The 16,365-nt window shown below is 38.5% G+C and overlaps 1 protein-coding gene across 1 annotated transcript in view; it reads left to right on the top strand.

Moving 5' to 3' along the window:
• The window catches only part of LOC139721566 (DNA ligase 4-like), a 48,755-nt gene extending 38,475 nt beyond the window's left edge, over positions 1-10,280 (top strand). Inside the window, 7 exon segments of the mRNA XM_071632894.1 lie at positions 3,555-3,733; positions 4,685-4,733; positions 5,505-5,666; positions 6,915-7,052; positions 7,428-7,537; positions 9,844-9,938; positions 9,941-10,280. Coding sequence (XP_071488995.1) covers positions 3,555-3,733; positions 4,685-4,733; positions 5,505-5,666; positions 6,915-7,052; positions 7,428-7,537; positions 9,844-9,938; positions 9,941-9,987 — 780 coding nt within the window. The 3' untranslated portion in view covers positions 9,988-10,280.
• The last annotated feature ends 6,085 nt before the right edge of the window (positions 10,281-16,365 follow it).

Genomic DNA, 16,365 nt, shown 5'->3' with positions numbered 1-16,365 from the left:
AGGGTACGATCGGCAAATATATATTATATTTAGCCGTCCTAAACAGTCTGCGTACAATGACATCGAACTTGAGAGCAAACGGCGAGCAATCTGAGCTGCATAGTATTCTGCAGTTGTGCAAAATACAATTAAATAACAACGTTCGTTGTTTTCATTTGGGGACGCCAATGGCGAACTGTACGTAAATGCCCTTGTAGTCCATATCACGCGCACGCAGATATAGTGCTTCGTGTAACCATCGTCAATACATACATACACGTAACAGGCGGCGCGGAGGCAAAGGTATCACAAAACTATACACACAGTGTAGAGTGTGTAGAGTTCTGTGAGGTACATTGTGTGTGTGTGCGTGCGCGTCCGCTGGAAGATGTCAGAGATTTCGCTGCATCCATCTTCTTTAGTATCCCACTGTCTCTGCAAGCTAAAAGATGGACGGTCGATAAATCAGGAGTCCAGCGCAGGATCGGTGAATATTAAAACGCTCGGCTCTTTCGTCACGCACAAAAATGCATTATGCATCTATCTAATTAATTTTTCTTTTTTGTCCTCGACGTCGACACGGAGGCGGAGCGGGGACGAAACCCGCGCCATTCGATGCAGGATACTCTCCTGCGGCCGACGGCACTGGTCACAGCTGCCCGGAGCCGACGGCTCGGGAGGAGATAGAAAAACCAGCAACGCCAGAATAAAACAGGAAATACATAAGGCCGCGACAACAACAACAACTTCGAGTATTATAATAGTAGATACTACATGTACGTGTAATATGATATGGACTGGCCTTGAGGACAATTAATGTCGTAACCCCCCGAAAGTAGCCAGTTCATATGATTAACATTGACAAAATCAGACATGTAGAGCAAACTTCAAAATATTGCCAATTACAGTGCCACGTAATCGCAGCGTGAATTGGATTTCAGAGGAAAAAATAAATAAATTGACTGCAAGTAATAGAGCGGTATAGAGCAAATATACAGGTATATGACATCTAAAGATGATTTCGCAGGGACAGGCGTAATGTCAATATTGATTAAAGGGACTGTACAGTACTGGTTGAGGTAGGGATTCATGTTTTGAACATTCCTATTACCAAAGTAAGATAATGAAAAGCCTCATGAAATATGAAAGATCATGTAATTTTAAGAAGGATTCAACGTTTATTTGATGAAAATTGGTTTTCAAATGGCTGAGATATCCAAAAAAGTGCTAATAATAAAAGGCGACATGCCACAACTTTATTAGGATCTCTTTGTTTCACATTGTTTTGGGATATCTCAGCCATTTCAAAACCGATTTTCATCGAATAAACTTTTGATACCCCTTAGAACTGCATGCTCTTTGACATGGAGTGGTTTCTGAATATCTCGCAAAACGTTAAAAGCTAAATCTACACCTCGACCAGAACTGTACACACCCTTTAAGGGTTTTCTGTTCCTCATCTTGGGTAAAGATTGGATGTCTGATCTGTTAATCAAAGTTTAATCAGGTGATTAGGTTTAGGGAAGAGACTGATGTAATGTTCAGGATCCTGTCAGTGTAACTCTATGCTTTTGTGCATGTAATGCAAAAGTGCATGAAAGAGTATACTATTGTACATTAAAGTGCACAGGGTTGCCAAAATGCACAAGCCTGATATGCTGTTGCAAAATGAGGAGGAAACAGAATTAGATTTTTACCTTCAGATGAAAAATTTCCTGCATATAAACCTAACTCCATTCTTGCTATGTAGAGATTTTTGTGATTAAAGCTGCTAAGAACAAAGAACCCCCAGACAATTATAAGAAAACACAGGATATTTTTAATCATAACTTTGAGAATAATCCTTGTTTTATATCACAAGTGAAGTATTATTGGAAAAGTTTTATTTTGATTTTTGTGATGATGGAATTACTTTAAAATGTTTGAAAATGGCACTTAGCCCATTTTGCAATGAAAACTCGTAAAATACTTTCCCATTATTTCTGATTTTACTGTACACTTAATACAAAGATATGCAGAGAACATGAAGATGCCCCAAATCTGATAAATTAGTGCATTTTAGATAACCCCTTGGTGCCTTACCACTATCTTAATCCTCCTCAAATGAGCAGGACAAAAGAAAAAAAAAGATCACAAGCATTTAACAAGTCTATCTGAATGCTCCTGTATTCAACACAGTTGCAATGCAAGAACTTAAAGGGACATTCCAGGTGATTTTCACAATTTCACATTATGTAGTACATAGATTTACAACTCCATGTATAGATTTGTGGAATTTATTGTGGTTCTTGAGCAGAGAAACAATACTTTGAAAAACCTGAAACAAATTACACTGAACAAGGATGATGACATAGGAGGTTCACATATTTCAGAAATGATAGCAGTGTAATTCCATAACAATACTGCTTGCTTGCGAGTTCATCTGTCTATAATCTATGCATGCCTTATTCTTTTGTTCTGCTTCCTTGAGCCCCAACTCATGCATTCTTATGGTGACTCTGCCATGTCATCATCCTTGTTCATTGCAATTTGTTCTAAATTTTGAAAATATTCTTATTCTTCATCCCAATTATCACAAATTCTGAAACTCTGTCCTCAGTATAACTAATTTATAGTTGTTCAAATGTAAAAATCTGAAAATCATCCAGAGGTCTCCTTTAATATGAATGCTGCATATTTTTGGCATATTGAGACAAATTTATGGGTTAATATGCACAGTACATTTGTATTTATGTTATTAAAATGACTAGCAACTATTAGCTTCCTGAAACATCTTCCCTACCCCTGTACTGGGTTTTTTTAAAAAGATGAATGATGATGCAACCTATTGACAAATTGCTGTACATCAGTGTGAATAAGCACCAAATTAATCAGGGTCTTAGTAGTAACCATGATTAAAAAATCATGGATATACAATTGTACATACTCGGGCTGGACTTGAACCAACGATCTCCTGATCACCGGACAGGCATCGTATTCACTAGACCTCCAAGCTGCCGTCTGATGGCCAGTACCGGTTCTAATCCTTATAGCATGGAGCGAGTACTACAAATTCATTCATTGACTAGAGGAGCACTCTGAGAGTGCAGACCTCCGCCAAGCAGCTCATTTCCACCAATGAACTTGTTCTTCCATGGAAATCAGTGATTTGCATAATTATGTATGCATGCTGAAAAATCACCTGAATTCCCAATATAGAAGCCTTTTGTTACGTCAACAACCCTCAGCTGCGCGGCGCACCTCGCCCTAGCAGAAACTAGAGCATGCACTTTAGTGCGCGTATGAAAACCTCAAAAATGTGCAGCTTGAACTCCCAAGTTTATTGACCCTACCTGGCAAAATATCTAAAATCCTTCATAAAATCCACAAAAAGTTTTCCAGAACACTTCTAAATTAAAGTCATCTATTCCTTTTGTCATTCTCGACCTTTCCTGAAAGTTTCATTTAAATCCGGTCACAACTTTTTTAGTTATTTTGCACACGGACAAACAAACAAACAGTGAAGAATACATATCCTCCTCCCTTGGCAGAGGTGCATGTAAATATCATGACATTGATGTTGTTTTACTCCATAGGTCTCTGAGATGCTGTGTGACAAAGAGCTGTGTGTGGCCAACGGTCCAGCATCCCACCCAAAACAGGACTTGGAGAGAAGAATTGTGGAGTGTGGGGGAGAGGTGGTACAGAACCCAGGACTGGACACCTACTGTGTGTTAGCAGACAAGGTCAACCTCAAGGTCAAGAACATCATCAGGTGTGCTTGCACTGTGGTTCCATGACATTTGCTCCTGCGACAATTGCTCCCGTGAAATATCTGCCCGCCAAGCCAAACATAAATTCTACCCACAAGCACAACCATAACCCCAATCCTAATTCTCACAACGAACTAAACCTTAAAACCTTATCACAACCCTAACCCTAAGTCTTTTGAGAAAATAAAACCGAAGCAATAAACGCAGGAGTAAATGTTGTGTCACCTGCACTGAATACATGTACAGGTGTATATGTATTTTATATATTCATTTATGCACGTTGTATTTATGATTCATCTGTGCTGAAGGGTGCCAGAGGCATCCGTCTATCTGTCTGTCCCTCCCCACAGCTTCTTGTTGCAATTTCAGGAAAAAAAAATGCATGTTTAATTTAATAAGCTGGTGCGTGGGCCAGAGATGCTACATGAGGTGTTTAACAAAATTCCCTAAGGTCAAAGGGCAAAAATCACTGTGCTTGACTTGACAAGGAATATTTCAGCTTTTGCTTCATCTGATTTTATTTGTTAATTTACTCGGCCCATTCATTTGTCTGATAATTTGTCTGTACATGTCTGTATTTAGACACATGCATTTATTTATTTTTTTTATTTTTTTATTTTTTTGGGGGGGATTTTTCATGCCTTTATACATACATCCATTCATGCCCTCATGTATAATATTTATGGAGTCTATTACATTTGTTGGAGTATAGGCTTTCTTCCATATCATGAGATTAGGATATCACATTGGTTCAAGGTAGAAACTCTTCCATGAGGAGGTTTTTGTCACTTGGGAATTACAAGTACAATTGAAGCTAATGAGACTCTGGCAAAAGATTGATTTCTAAATTTGGTATAAAGAAATGAGAAGGAGAGGCGACCTCCAATGTAATACTATGTAACTATCGACTTGTGCTTTAATACTTTATCTTTTTTTTTTCTTCTTCTTCCCAGTTCTGATCGATATGACGTAGTGAAGACCTCATGGTTGATAGAGTGCTTGGTGAGTGGCATTCTTGAAACATGTGATCATATACATTTGTAATAATAATAATAAGGTCCTACAGTATTTCCCCAGGGTAGCCTCTTCAGTGTTGCCACTGCTCTAACAGAGGGCCCTGCCATTATTATTATTCTAGCGTTGCCAGGTACCCATTTACACTCCTGGGTCGAGAGGGACATGGAGATTAAAAACATCTTGTCCAAGGACGTAAGCACTGTGCGGGATTCGAACTCGGGTCATCCGATCGGGAGGCGGGAGTCTTATCCACTATGCCACAGCGCCCCCACAGCATTACGAGTATAAATGGCTCTAGTTTTTTTCATTCCTGAGTATTTTTCTTATTGTTTTCTAGTGGGGCACAGTGATGTACTGTACACTTTTTATGACACTCAGTCTGTTACTTCATACATACAGTCTGTAGTTTGGGCCACACACTTATTTTTTCCCTCGAGATTGAAAGCACAACAAGTTTAATAATTACAAGGGCAAAGTAAACCAAGAAACAAACATAAATTGCAGTAAGCATCTGAGTTAGTCGTAAAAAAAGGACCATTGGTATTCTCTTGTTCATGAGATAAAACAGAAATGGTCAAACTATTCTGCATGATGTTCTACTATTTACTGGGATTGATAATAGAAAAGAGAGACCGAAGCAGGAATTTGAAATCAGGATGATCAATGCTTTTGTCTTCCACAGTATTTTACGTTACCTGTGAATGTTGAATACATTGTAGATGATGTTGATGATTTCGTCTTCTCTGAATCTGGTAGGATGCTGGCCGAGTGTTGCCATGGCTACCGTCTCACATGCTCCACACGTCCCCGGAGACAAAGGTTCAGTTTGCTCTGGACTACGACCCGTATGGAGACAGCTACACCAAGGATGTGACAGAAGAAAAACTGAAAGAAATTTTTGCAAATGTTGAGAAGAAGGTACAGTTGTTTGTGGAGGGGATGGTTACTCAGCAGAATAATTCACAGCTTATGAGTACAGTGGCAGATCCACAGAGGGGCGCACCAGGCACGTGCCCCCTTTTTATTTTTGGTTAAAACAAAAGAAATAAAAAGAAAAAAATGGGGGTGTGTATGCCTTCCCCCCCCCCCCCCCCCCCTCTTTAATTTTGCAAAGGCACCTCCCCTTTATGGAATTCCTGGATCCACCCCTGGGTTAGACTTGAATTCTGAATAACATTTCACTGTTCGATATTATAATATAATATAGTCTCATATTATGAGACTATTTCTGGTATGTCTGCTCACAAAGTTTTGCTGGTTCTTCTTCATGAGGGCATACCTTTACAGGTAGCAGGTTTGACAATACATTTTGCGATATTGACAATATTGTGTGTAAAGCTTTGTTTTATTCTGTCTGTAATTTCTGTTGGATTGGGGCATTGTAGATGAGCTAAAAGGCCTCCACCAGCTGCTGAGTATTTACAATAATTGTGAAATTTAGGTAAGTTCTCATTGAACACTGACATAGAGAAGAGTTTTTGGAATAATTCATGTTGGACAACTGAGCTTCCAAATGTGTCTAGGGCCTCTAATAGAGGTTGACAGGAGGGCCAGAGTTTTGTTTGCCATGCAACAAGCCCTTAGGTTTAACCCTGTGTGTGCCAATCAGTCAAATGCGCACAAAGCTCACACAAATACCTATGGTCAAGAAATTAATATGGCAGGTAGAGGGTTAATGGATGCACACCTCAGGGTTCATTTTCTCTCCTTTTTTTTTCTTTTTTTTTTTACAATATTATTGTCATCTATGAGGTATGGTCTCATGCTCATCGAATACAAACAGTATGGTCTACATTTCTTTTATGAAGCTTAATACCTTTGGAACAATCTTCCCATTCAAACTCGAAGTGCTAACTCTTTCTTTTTTTAAAGTAATGTTGAAGACATACATGTACCTGTATATCTTTTTTGAGGCTTATTAATTTCATGTAATTTGTAAATTAGAATGTTATTCTATCTGCCTTTTATGATCTCCTTTCCCAATTGCTTTAGAGGCATTTGCAATTTGCAGTGTAAAAAATTTTCTTATTATCTTATTACACTGTCTACAAAGGCCTCCACGATGCAGCAATGAAATGCATGAGCAGTTGTAGTGCTCATTATTGTCGTGTCCGCACGAACCTTCCTACAGGACTATGTGCAGTCATTTTAACTTGATACTTGCAGGATGCAGGGACACCATTAGCAGCTGATGAGATTGCTGAGGTTGAGATGGATAACTTCCCCCAGGATTCTCAGCTTGGTCTCTTCCGTCTCTGTAATGTCTACATCGACTCGTGCCTCATCGTTGGGGATCAGGACACAGTAAGCCTTTAGCTTTACCAGTGTTTTAGATTAGTGGTACATGTACGTGTACATGAGTTTGTCTTTGGTCTGTTTTTTGTCATGTATCTATGGGTGCGTTTATGCTCAATTTGCGAAGACAGAATCAAAATGCTGATTCAATATGCTGTTCATGGGGGTACTATTTATGCTCAATTTTTTCAAGCTTTAATAAGAGAAAGGGCCAATGCTAAAACATGCACTGCAAAAGGCTGATTTACTTCTCTGAATTGTGTATGTTTGATCAACGTCCATGATACTCTGAGTACCCCCAGCATCCTGTGTTAGAGATACAAACGTATACATTGCTATTTTCTCTTTTCTCACATGCATTCCTGTCCCTCCCCCTTTTTTTAGCACATCAAGGACTGTTTCCTAGACCTTGTTGCCTTGGAGATGAGATTCTATGGTGCCAGGGTCAGCCCAAAACTCAGCAGACGAGTGACCCACATCGTGGTGGACAAAAGGTAATAGTGAGCTGTATCAGGACGCAAACAAACATCTGTTCAAGGAGAAATTACCCGAGATATACAAAGTACATGTGGATTGAGTGAATGCAGTAATATTTTTACACATCAGTGAAGTTTGAGGAAAATTTGAAAATTGGAAATCTAAAAGTTATGCATTTCTAATGTTGTGTTGGGATGGGTTTATATTTGAGAGGTACATGTTTAATGAATCACTTGCGACACAGTTGAGTTTAACTTCAAAGAGCACTTTATTCGAGAGGTGTTTGCGAGCAATCTCCTCTCTTCGAGCCTCAGATTGCAAGTCCTCTTCTCTGCATGATACATTTCTCATCATACCTTGAATGATACACATTGGTTATACGGTTGTAACATGCTATGATTATGAATGGGTAAATGGGGGTGGAGTCTTCATGTTAAAGGGAGGTTTTTAATTGGGCCAAACTTTGGTTGTTATGGAAATAAAGGTGGGACTAGTTTTAGGAAGGAGGTAGTATTCTTGGATTTTGATTAAAAAAAAATTCTAAGTAATCAGTGGGGGAAGGACAGGATGTTTAGGTTTGGCTTAGCTTGGTCGTAAATTAGATGGGGCTAGAAGTACTCAAGGGATGATGAAGGTTGATGACTCACTGGATGAGGTGGAGAGTATTGGAAGGGGTCATTGACTGGCTGGAAGTGAAGAGATACTTTATACACTATATCCGGTCATCATAGTGGCATATGAGTGGGTAGTGATAACTTTGTGTATCATTACACAACACTAATGTTTTGATGCTGTCATCACTGGATGAGAGGACAACAACAGTTTGTGACATCACTGCAGATGGGGGGCATTTCATGAAGGAACTTGTCGGATAAAATATCTGACAAGTCAATTATATCCGACAAGTTCAGAGAAATCAGCCAATCAGACTAAAGAATTTCTCAAAACTTGTCGGATATAATTGACTTGTCAGATATTTTATCGGACAAGTTCCTTCATGAAACGCCCCCCAGATGTACAAAAATATTGTACAACATACAGAGAACTCAACAATACTTTCATATTTCTAGCACAATGAAAGGAGCAATTGACTAACCTGTCTATCTCAGAAAGTGGAAGAAATCATATTACCCCTATCATACATGTATGTCAAGTAACATGTCGAAAGATATCTCCTTTTCATAAAAAATGACATTTTGTGGAATTCTCTTTCTATTTTGTTAGTGTTCTGCAATGACATCATCAACTGTAGTAGTCTCCTCATCCAGTGGTGATGGCACCAAAGGATTGTCCAATATTCCCTCAAACTTCACCAATGTCTTTTACTAATATTGATGCATTGACTCAAACCACATGTATGTGTGAGGAAACTTGTCCTTTTAACACAGAAAGCACGAACCATCTAGTTTCTCATAGGAAAATGAACATTCAAGATGTTTGCCTGTCTGTCTGTCTGTCTGTCTGTACTTTTCTCTTTTTCGCTTTCTGTGTCCAGCACGAAAGTAGACAGTGTTGAAAGTAGATGAGTGTTCTGAGCTTATTATACACACCGTAACAAAACGAGTGATTTCTTCTGGAATGCAGAGATCTGTTCATTTGTAGAAATAAAAATAAGTATGGACATGTAGAAACAAGCAACGTTTTTGTGGATGGATCACATTTTAAAACCAGCCATTGTATGACCTACTTGGCAGATCTTAAGAGGGTTTAATGTTTCAGAATTTTCAGTCAAAAGGATAACTCAACCTTGTCTTATGCCATTTTGCACTGTGACAACAGAACAAAACAAAAGTGATTAGCAAGATTACAGGTAGGTTCCAGCCCAAATTGCATATTCTCAAGAAAAATAAATGCTGATGTTAAGTACATGTATTGTTAAATATACAAAAGGTGAACAATAGTTGTAATAAAAATGTGTCCAGACTAAACCATCTGCAGTTATGGTTTAATGAGAAAAATAATGATACCTCTTTATATTTTAGGCTTTATTGCAAAAATTTGAATATGGTAGGATGTTTTGTGATACAACTGACCTACACATATGCATCGAAGTGATACATTGTATCTTGAACATTTTTTCAATCACTGCTCTCAAAGGTAAACAGGACCTTTAAAGTCAACTCCAAAGCACTATCTCAAGGCCAGCCTGGAATTAATTGCTCTTAGTAACAATTACAATGTACGAGGTTATATATTTTCCAGTGTGTTAACAGAAATAAAATAACAAAATGTGTGCCTGTCAATTTGTTTTATCCCTCTATTGTTTTGATGTTTTTAAATGAAGTCTTGAGAGTCAGCTGCTTTTGTGATATTTTTCTTGCAGTGATTTGAGCAGAGTGAAGATGTTTCGAGCCATTGGCCGGCAACGAGACCTGAAGCAACACGTGGTGACGTCAGACTGGGTCAGGGACTGCATGGAGAGGGGAGGATCCTCAGTGAAAGGCCCTACGAAGCTCCTTCCTCATAGAGCAGCCACCGACAACATAGACAGGGCAGTGGCGGATCCAGAGGGGGGCACACCACGCGCATGCCCCCTCTTTATTTTTTGTTAAAACAAAAGAAATACAAAGAAAAAATGGCAGGGGGGCTCGTGCGCCCCCCTTTAATTTTGTAAAGGTGCCTCCCCTTTACGAAATTACTGGATCCGCCGATGCAGAGCAGGGAGGTTCGAGAGATTGAGTTCCAGCTGGCTGTAACTATTCATAGAGCTGCCAGGTTTGTATGGATGTACATGTAGGACAGATTTTTGTAGGTGCATGTGTGCCTTGAATGATCAGGAATTAATACCGCCACCTTTCTGGGTACTGTATGTTGAGAAGTACATGAAATTAAACCAGTTCTGTACATTAGTACACCAAATAGAACTGCAAATTGGCGTATCGAACCTGACCTTGCCAAGATTACAAGCCAATGAAGACAAATCTACCTTTAGTCTTTCTACTGATTAATTCTTCCCCCAAAACTTGCCTTGTCCAAGTTTGTTCTTCTTTTCGTATCATCATAATTGTCAAGACTCAAAAACCTCTCAAAACCTCATGGTGGTTCAATCATAGGATCATGTTTTGAAGCATAAGGTTTAACCTTGTGACAACCACCCTCAACTGAAATAGGGCGAGAGATTATCATTATTTGTAATGAACCTGGAGAATTACATCACGATGTTGTGTTCCCCGTGGCAGCTTTTCATACATGTACCTATGTTGCTGCATGTATGCAAACACTGTCTGATTTGCTTGATGTTCTTGAAACAGGATTATAGTGACGATTAAAGTGATATATACTTTGTATACTCAGAAAGTGTTTGAGAATAAAATATCAGTGTAAGTGCCAACATGTCTTGAAAGAATACTGAAGTACAGAATAATAAATTATAGACAATTTAGTGCAGTACAGAACAAAATGTACATTGTCTTTTTTTTTTCAGTGATGCTAGAGATGTGAAAAGTTCAAGGTTTGAGGAGATGGTTAGAATGAACAGTCACTTTGCTACCTGATAAAGATACCAATGTTTGAGGTATAAGATCCCAAAACCTTCAGCCACAAAGACCTCATCTGTCTGACACAAACAACCTTGAGTTTAATTCTGTTCAAAAACTTGTGTTTGATGGAACTGACTCCCAGCACCTCTGAAACAGTAGATTCTCCCTCCTTGATCCCTAGCAAAATGGAGACTCTGATCATGTGAACATTCAAGCAATGTTACGCGTATATAGTGCTCATTTCAAGATTGAAGCGTGACGTTGCTTGTGGCTAGGGTCTAAGGAACTCTTTCAGGGCCCTCTTTTCGGGCCCTTGAAGCTCTTGCGTAACTAATTCTCTGGTGGTATCTAAGCCTTGTTTTTGAATATCATTAGAAAGCCGAGTTTTAAGCAGTAGAAAATACATGTTGAGCAGGAGACACACAGCTATTAAAAACAAGAGAAATTCAAAGTCAAAGGTGAGAGCAGGAGATTTTCTTTGAAAAAGTGGCCTCCATGCAAGAGATTTCCCACCAAAAGCAGAAAATTGGAGTCTTTGGGAACTTGCAGATGTAAATGTGTCATGTGACATAGCACGACGCTTCAGTGGAATGAGTGTGTATGAAATTAGATTGAAATATGAGAGATCCATGGGTGCAGCTCTGTGAGGTCAGCAACCAAAAATGTAACATGGATAGAGGAACAAGTCTAGCAGATCTGTTGAGAATTTGAGCTATTCTCTGAATAGTACTAATGTTACTTGGCACAACTCTTGATTGTTACACAAACAGTACATATATCTTGGCAATACCCCACTTTTCTTTCATTCCCAGACAAATGGTATGTGTTTTTGTATTCTTTATATGTTGAAAGGTGATATACATGTACAAGTGTACATCCTGTGTCATTAACCCGTTGAGGACTAGTCCCGAGTATACTAGGGCAGGTGTCTATGGGAAATGTGTGTTGTAGCAAAATCAGTCCATCCTCAATGGGTTAAAAGTTTGGTAGTATTTTTATCGTACATGTATTATGTTATTAGCATTTTCATTTGCCAACAAAATGCAGGAACTCATAAATGCAGGTATTTATTTGTAGCACTTGGAGGAAGATGCATTAGTGGTCAGGGCAGCTGGAATGAAGATTTTTACTTCTGGATCATGACATTAGTGTTATGAGATGAACTGCGTCTGCCAAAGAAACGATGATGTTGTTTGGATCATCTCATTCCTGTAGTACACTTGATGGGATTCGAATCAGGGAGCATTTCATGTTAGCCCTGTGAGTCACAAGGAATTCATCTCAGATATATGTGGGATTGACAGTTTTTGTACCAACAAATTTGTTAAAGAAAAAAGAAAATGCTTTCCTTTCATTACTGGTCTGCCAATTGTTCATCAATGCTGATTTTTATGCCTTCGGTCAAAATCGAAGCAGTTTGTAATAGTTGCCTATCCATTTATGCATTGCGACGATTGATGAAACACAGGGACAGTCTAGGGCATGTCAACTTTGAATTGTGCTCAATTTTTTGTTTGTTTTCTCCTTGTAAAGAAATTTTTCTTTCAATAACCAACAAAACACCACATACAAATATAAACAAGTCTAGCCCGAGTAGTCCATTTCACACATACAACTTTTTTTTTCTTTCTTATGAAGGCAAAATTTGGGTCAGATGTAGGTAAATGTGTAATAAGTGTTCCCATTACTGTGCTATAAAAATGTTAATGGTTGCTATGTGCAGGACTTGCCTACTAGGTTCTAAGAAGTAATTGAGCACTACTTTTTATGATCTACAGCCAACCTTGCTTCAGTTGACCTCACACGAGTTAAGAATCGCCGAAGTTGAAGGTCTTTCAATTCTTCTTTTCTTTTTATACTCTATTGGTTTTAATGCCTCATAAGTTTTTCCTATTTTTTTTCTATTAAGTCAAAGCTATTTCTTCAGTCAAAATAGATTCAACTTAGGCAAGGCTGACTGTAGTTCATACATCTGTAATAGCAGGCATCAGTTTCAAGACAAAAAAAAAAGTGTTCTTTCCTATCTCTTGGCCCTTTGACCTTTGGCAGAAGGCTAACAGATATTGACAGATGAAATTCCACGGGTCATCTTCCTGAAGTATGTACTGGTAGTTGCCATTGTCATTTGTTTATACTTGTTTTCCATCTTTCTTAAAAGTGAATACACTGTATCTGTGTAATGATTGTAAATCCTTCCTCTTGTGTATTTGAAGCTATTCTTGTAGAAAACAGAAACAGAAGCCATTCTTGCAGAACAAAGAATCAGACTGAAATACAGTTTTCATAATCAGAGCCAATCTGTGTAAAGCAGTGTTTGTAGTGGAGAGTGGTGCAGTATGTACGAGATCTTGCATGAAAGGAGAGATAATTGTACCGTCCCAGTTGGTAACACACTGACAGAAAGACATTCTTGTGTATACTTCACTCAAGAATGACAATAATGGTACATGTACAAAGATCACTCACACAGGCAAGCACACATACTCACGTATGGCCGTAAATACATGTATATTTGGCCATAGATATTCATTTACAGTCTATACATTATATTTTATGTACTTGTGCACACACACACAGGCATACATGTAGGGTGGAACATCCTATTACCGGACGCTTTTCTTTGTGGCTTTGAATTCCGTACTCATAGAATGAAATTTCGGCTAAAAACAACACCACTTATTCACAGACTCATGGAAATTCCGAATTCAGCAAACTTACGTCATTTCTTCGTTCCAGTTTTTAGAAAATATGCTTCGAACATACCCCTCTAAAAATAGTGGCTTTTTGCGCGGTGTAAAATCGCATTGTATTACCGGACGCTATTTTCGTAATCGAATAATCGAGGTCTTTCGCACCTAATCCTTGCACCAGAATCACAATTCATCCCACAAATCACCGTACACATTCTCACCGAGCGGATGACACACAAAAAAATCTGCAAATGAAGCTCAAATTTCGTATTTTACAGTAAAATGTCTGTCTTGACCATTTCGAACAGTTCACGCAATAAAACCTTGTGAGAAATCGACAACTGGTTAGAGTATACGTGCTTTGTCTATGGGAGCTGCACGCGCGGGTGATGAGTTGCGTGCCCCTTAGCGCACAACTATTCCGCATCGTTCGCGTTTGAGGACGATAGCTACAATTTTTCCGATATTGATCAGTGAACTTTTGGTTCTAATAGAATCTTCAGCATTTTTCCTGTATGTGAGTGGGATTTCATAGAATTTCAGTCGCGAAATGTGATTCAAACATGCATAAATATTAACTATAAACGAGGTGCCGGTCACTCAACTATAAATTTGAGGTAAAATGTGAATTTTTTCGTGTTTTTACATTTTTTGGCGTTTTTTGCGATTTCGGTCCACACAAAGTTCTGTGAGGCTATAAATCTACGAAGTCTCGCGCGTACAGAATGTCATTAGTACGCAAAAATGTGCGTGTCCGGTAATACCATGGTGTCCGGTGACACCATGCTTGCCCCTACTTTACATACATCTGCATTGTAGGCATATACATGTATGTAGGCATATGTATTGTACTTGCGAACCCCAATATAGCAAATAGTCGGGACTGCAACTATTTTCTTACAATGAAGCTTGTTAAAATGAACAAAGTAAAATAGGGATATGATGAGTGTTAGTGGACAAATCACCTCATTCCAACAATTTAAAAAAAAACTGGGTTCCAGTTATATACGTATATACATGTACAGAGAGAGAGAGAGAGTCGCTGGGGTGACAAGACCTTGTATCTGAAATTTTCGGGAAAATGACTTTTTTGGATTAACGGTCAAATAATGGGTTAAGTGATGTCCTGTCCAAATCCCAACTGTCTTACCAAAAAAATGAAGCCACCACAGCATGTCAAAGGAAAGCCTATCCCATTCGCTATAGTGCTTTGGCCGCCATGTTTTTTGGCTCTCCTGAACATTTGACATTTTGTAGATTCGAGGTCTTGTTGCCCCAGCGACGAATATACAATTGTATATATGAATGTTTTGCATTTTGTATGCTGAAAGCTGTGAAGAGTGAGTAGAATACAAATCTATCACTGTACAATGTATGTGTGCTTCATACTACCATGCACTCCACAGGAATTCACAATATCAACCATCAGGGGGGTGTTTCATGAAACTTTTTGTGGGTGATTTACACCGACAACTGTTAAAAGCTACTGAAATCCTTGCATCTGATTGGCTGATAGCAAATTCGTCGGTGAAAACCTCCGACGAACTCGTTGATGAAACGCCCCCCAGAAGTACAGTAGTATGACATATTGTGTGCTAACTTCATTGTGTGTGTGGGTGTGTGGGTGCATGTGTGTGTGTGTAATAATAGATATACATATACAATTGTACATGTGTATATAATGTCTTCATTAAATGTCATGTGCATTATTTAGAACATGCAGAAAAGTCACCTTCTGATCAAACACAGACACAAAATCACTGTTAAGTGTACAGTTTGTACCACAGATCAGTATTTAATGATATACAGGTGTACAATGTATCACACTGACAGTACAGCATATTCCTTATTTTGTTTCCCCCTGTCCACACCTCATACAGTGAACCATCGTACATGTCATTCTTTGACATGAAGGAATAAGAGAGAAATCAACCTGCTATAAATGATGTATCGTTTCATCCCCACATCTGGCATTCAATCAAATATGCAATGCTTCCTCAACTTATCCAATAAATTTGTATCCACAAAAGAACAGAGAAAATTCCTCAAGCTTAGAATTTCAAAACCTTCAATTTTTTTTTCTTTCTTCGACAAAATAAGGACATAATAGCAAGAAACTAACTTCGCCAGCACAACACTGAAAATGAAATTAAATTTTCTGCTTAATTGATGTCCCTCAAAATAATAATAATAATAATAACAATAGTTATATCCTGTCTTACTAATGCTATCCACTTTTTTCCCTTATCCCCACAAAGGTAGGGGATATGTTGCACGTTTGCAATATTTCACTGCAAAACTCTGGACTCCAGAGCAGAAAATGATCAATCCTCTCTTCTCGTTTGAGTGGGGAAAGATTTGACAACTGACATGGAGACACTAAAGTAGAGTTCACAGTTTTTATGTATCAGCCCTGACTGGGAAATAGTAATGACGGCTGCAAACAAGGGGACTTCTCTGTTTTATTTTCAATATGGTCCCCATCTCATAAAAGCTAGATTTGGAACAACTAAATACATGTAATTCTCCTTTGTTTTCACCCTTACAAGTAAATGTAAGTATCACAAGGCTGGTATTCACATTTTACACAGCAAGATACTTCCACACACACTGTAATTCATGGTCCACATTAGACTTATCATATTTTAGTTTTTGGGTGATTTTGATACAGTAATT

The sequence above is a fragment of the Diadema antillarum genome, unplaced genomic scaffold (genome assembly GCF_040938485.1).
Source record: "Diadema antillarum isolate AM-2024a unplaced genomic scaffold, OU_Dant_1.0 scf00000013, whole genome shotgun sequence".
In the NCBI taxonomy this organism is placed as follows: domain Eukaryota; kingdom Metazoa; phylum Echinodermata; class Echinoidea; order Diadematoida; family Diadematidae; genus Diadema; species Diadema antillarum.
The sequence above is the reverse complement of the archived record's forward strand: the minus strand, read 5'-3'. Positions and strand labels throughout refer to the sequence as shown.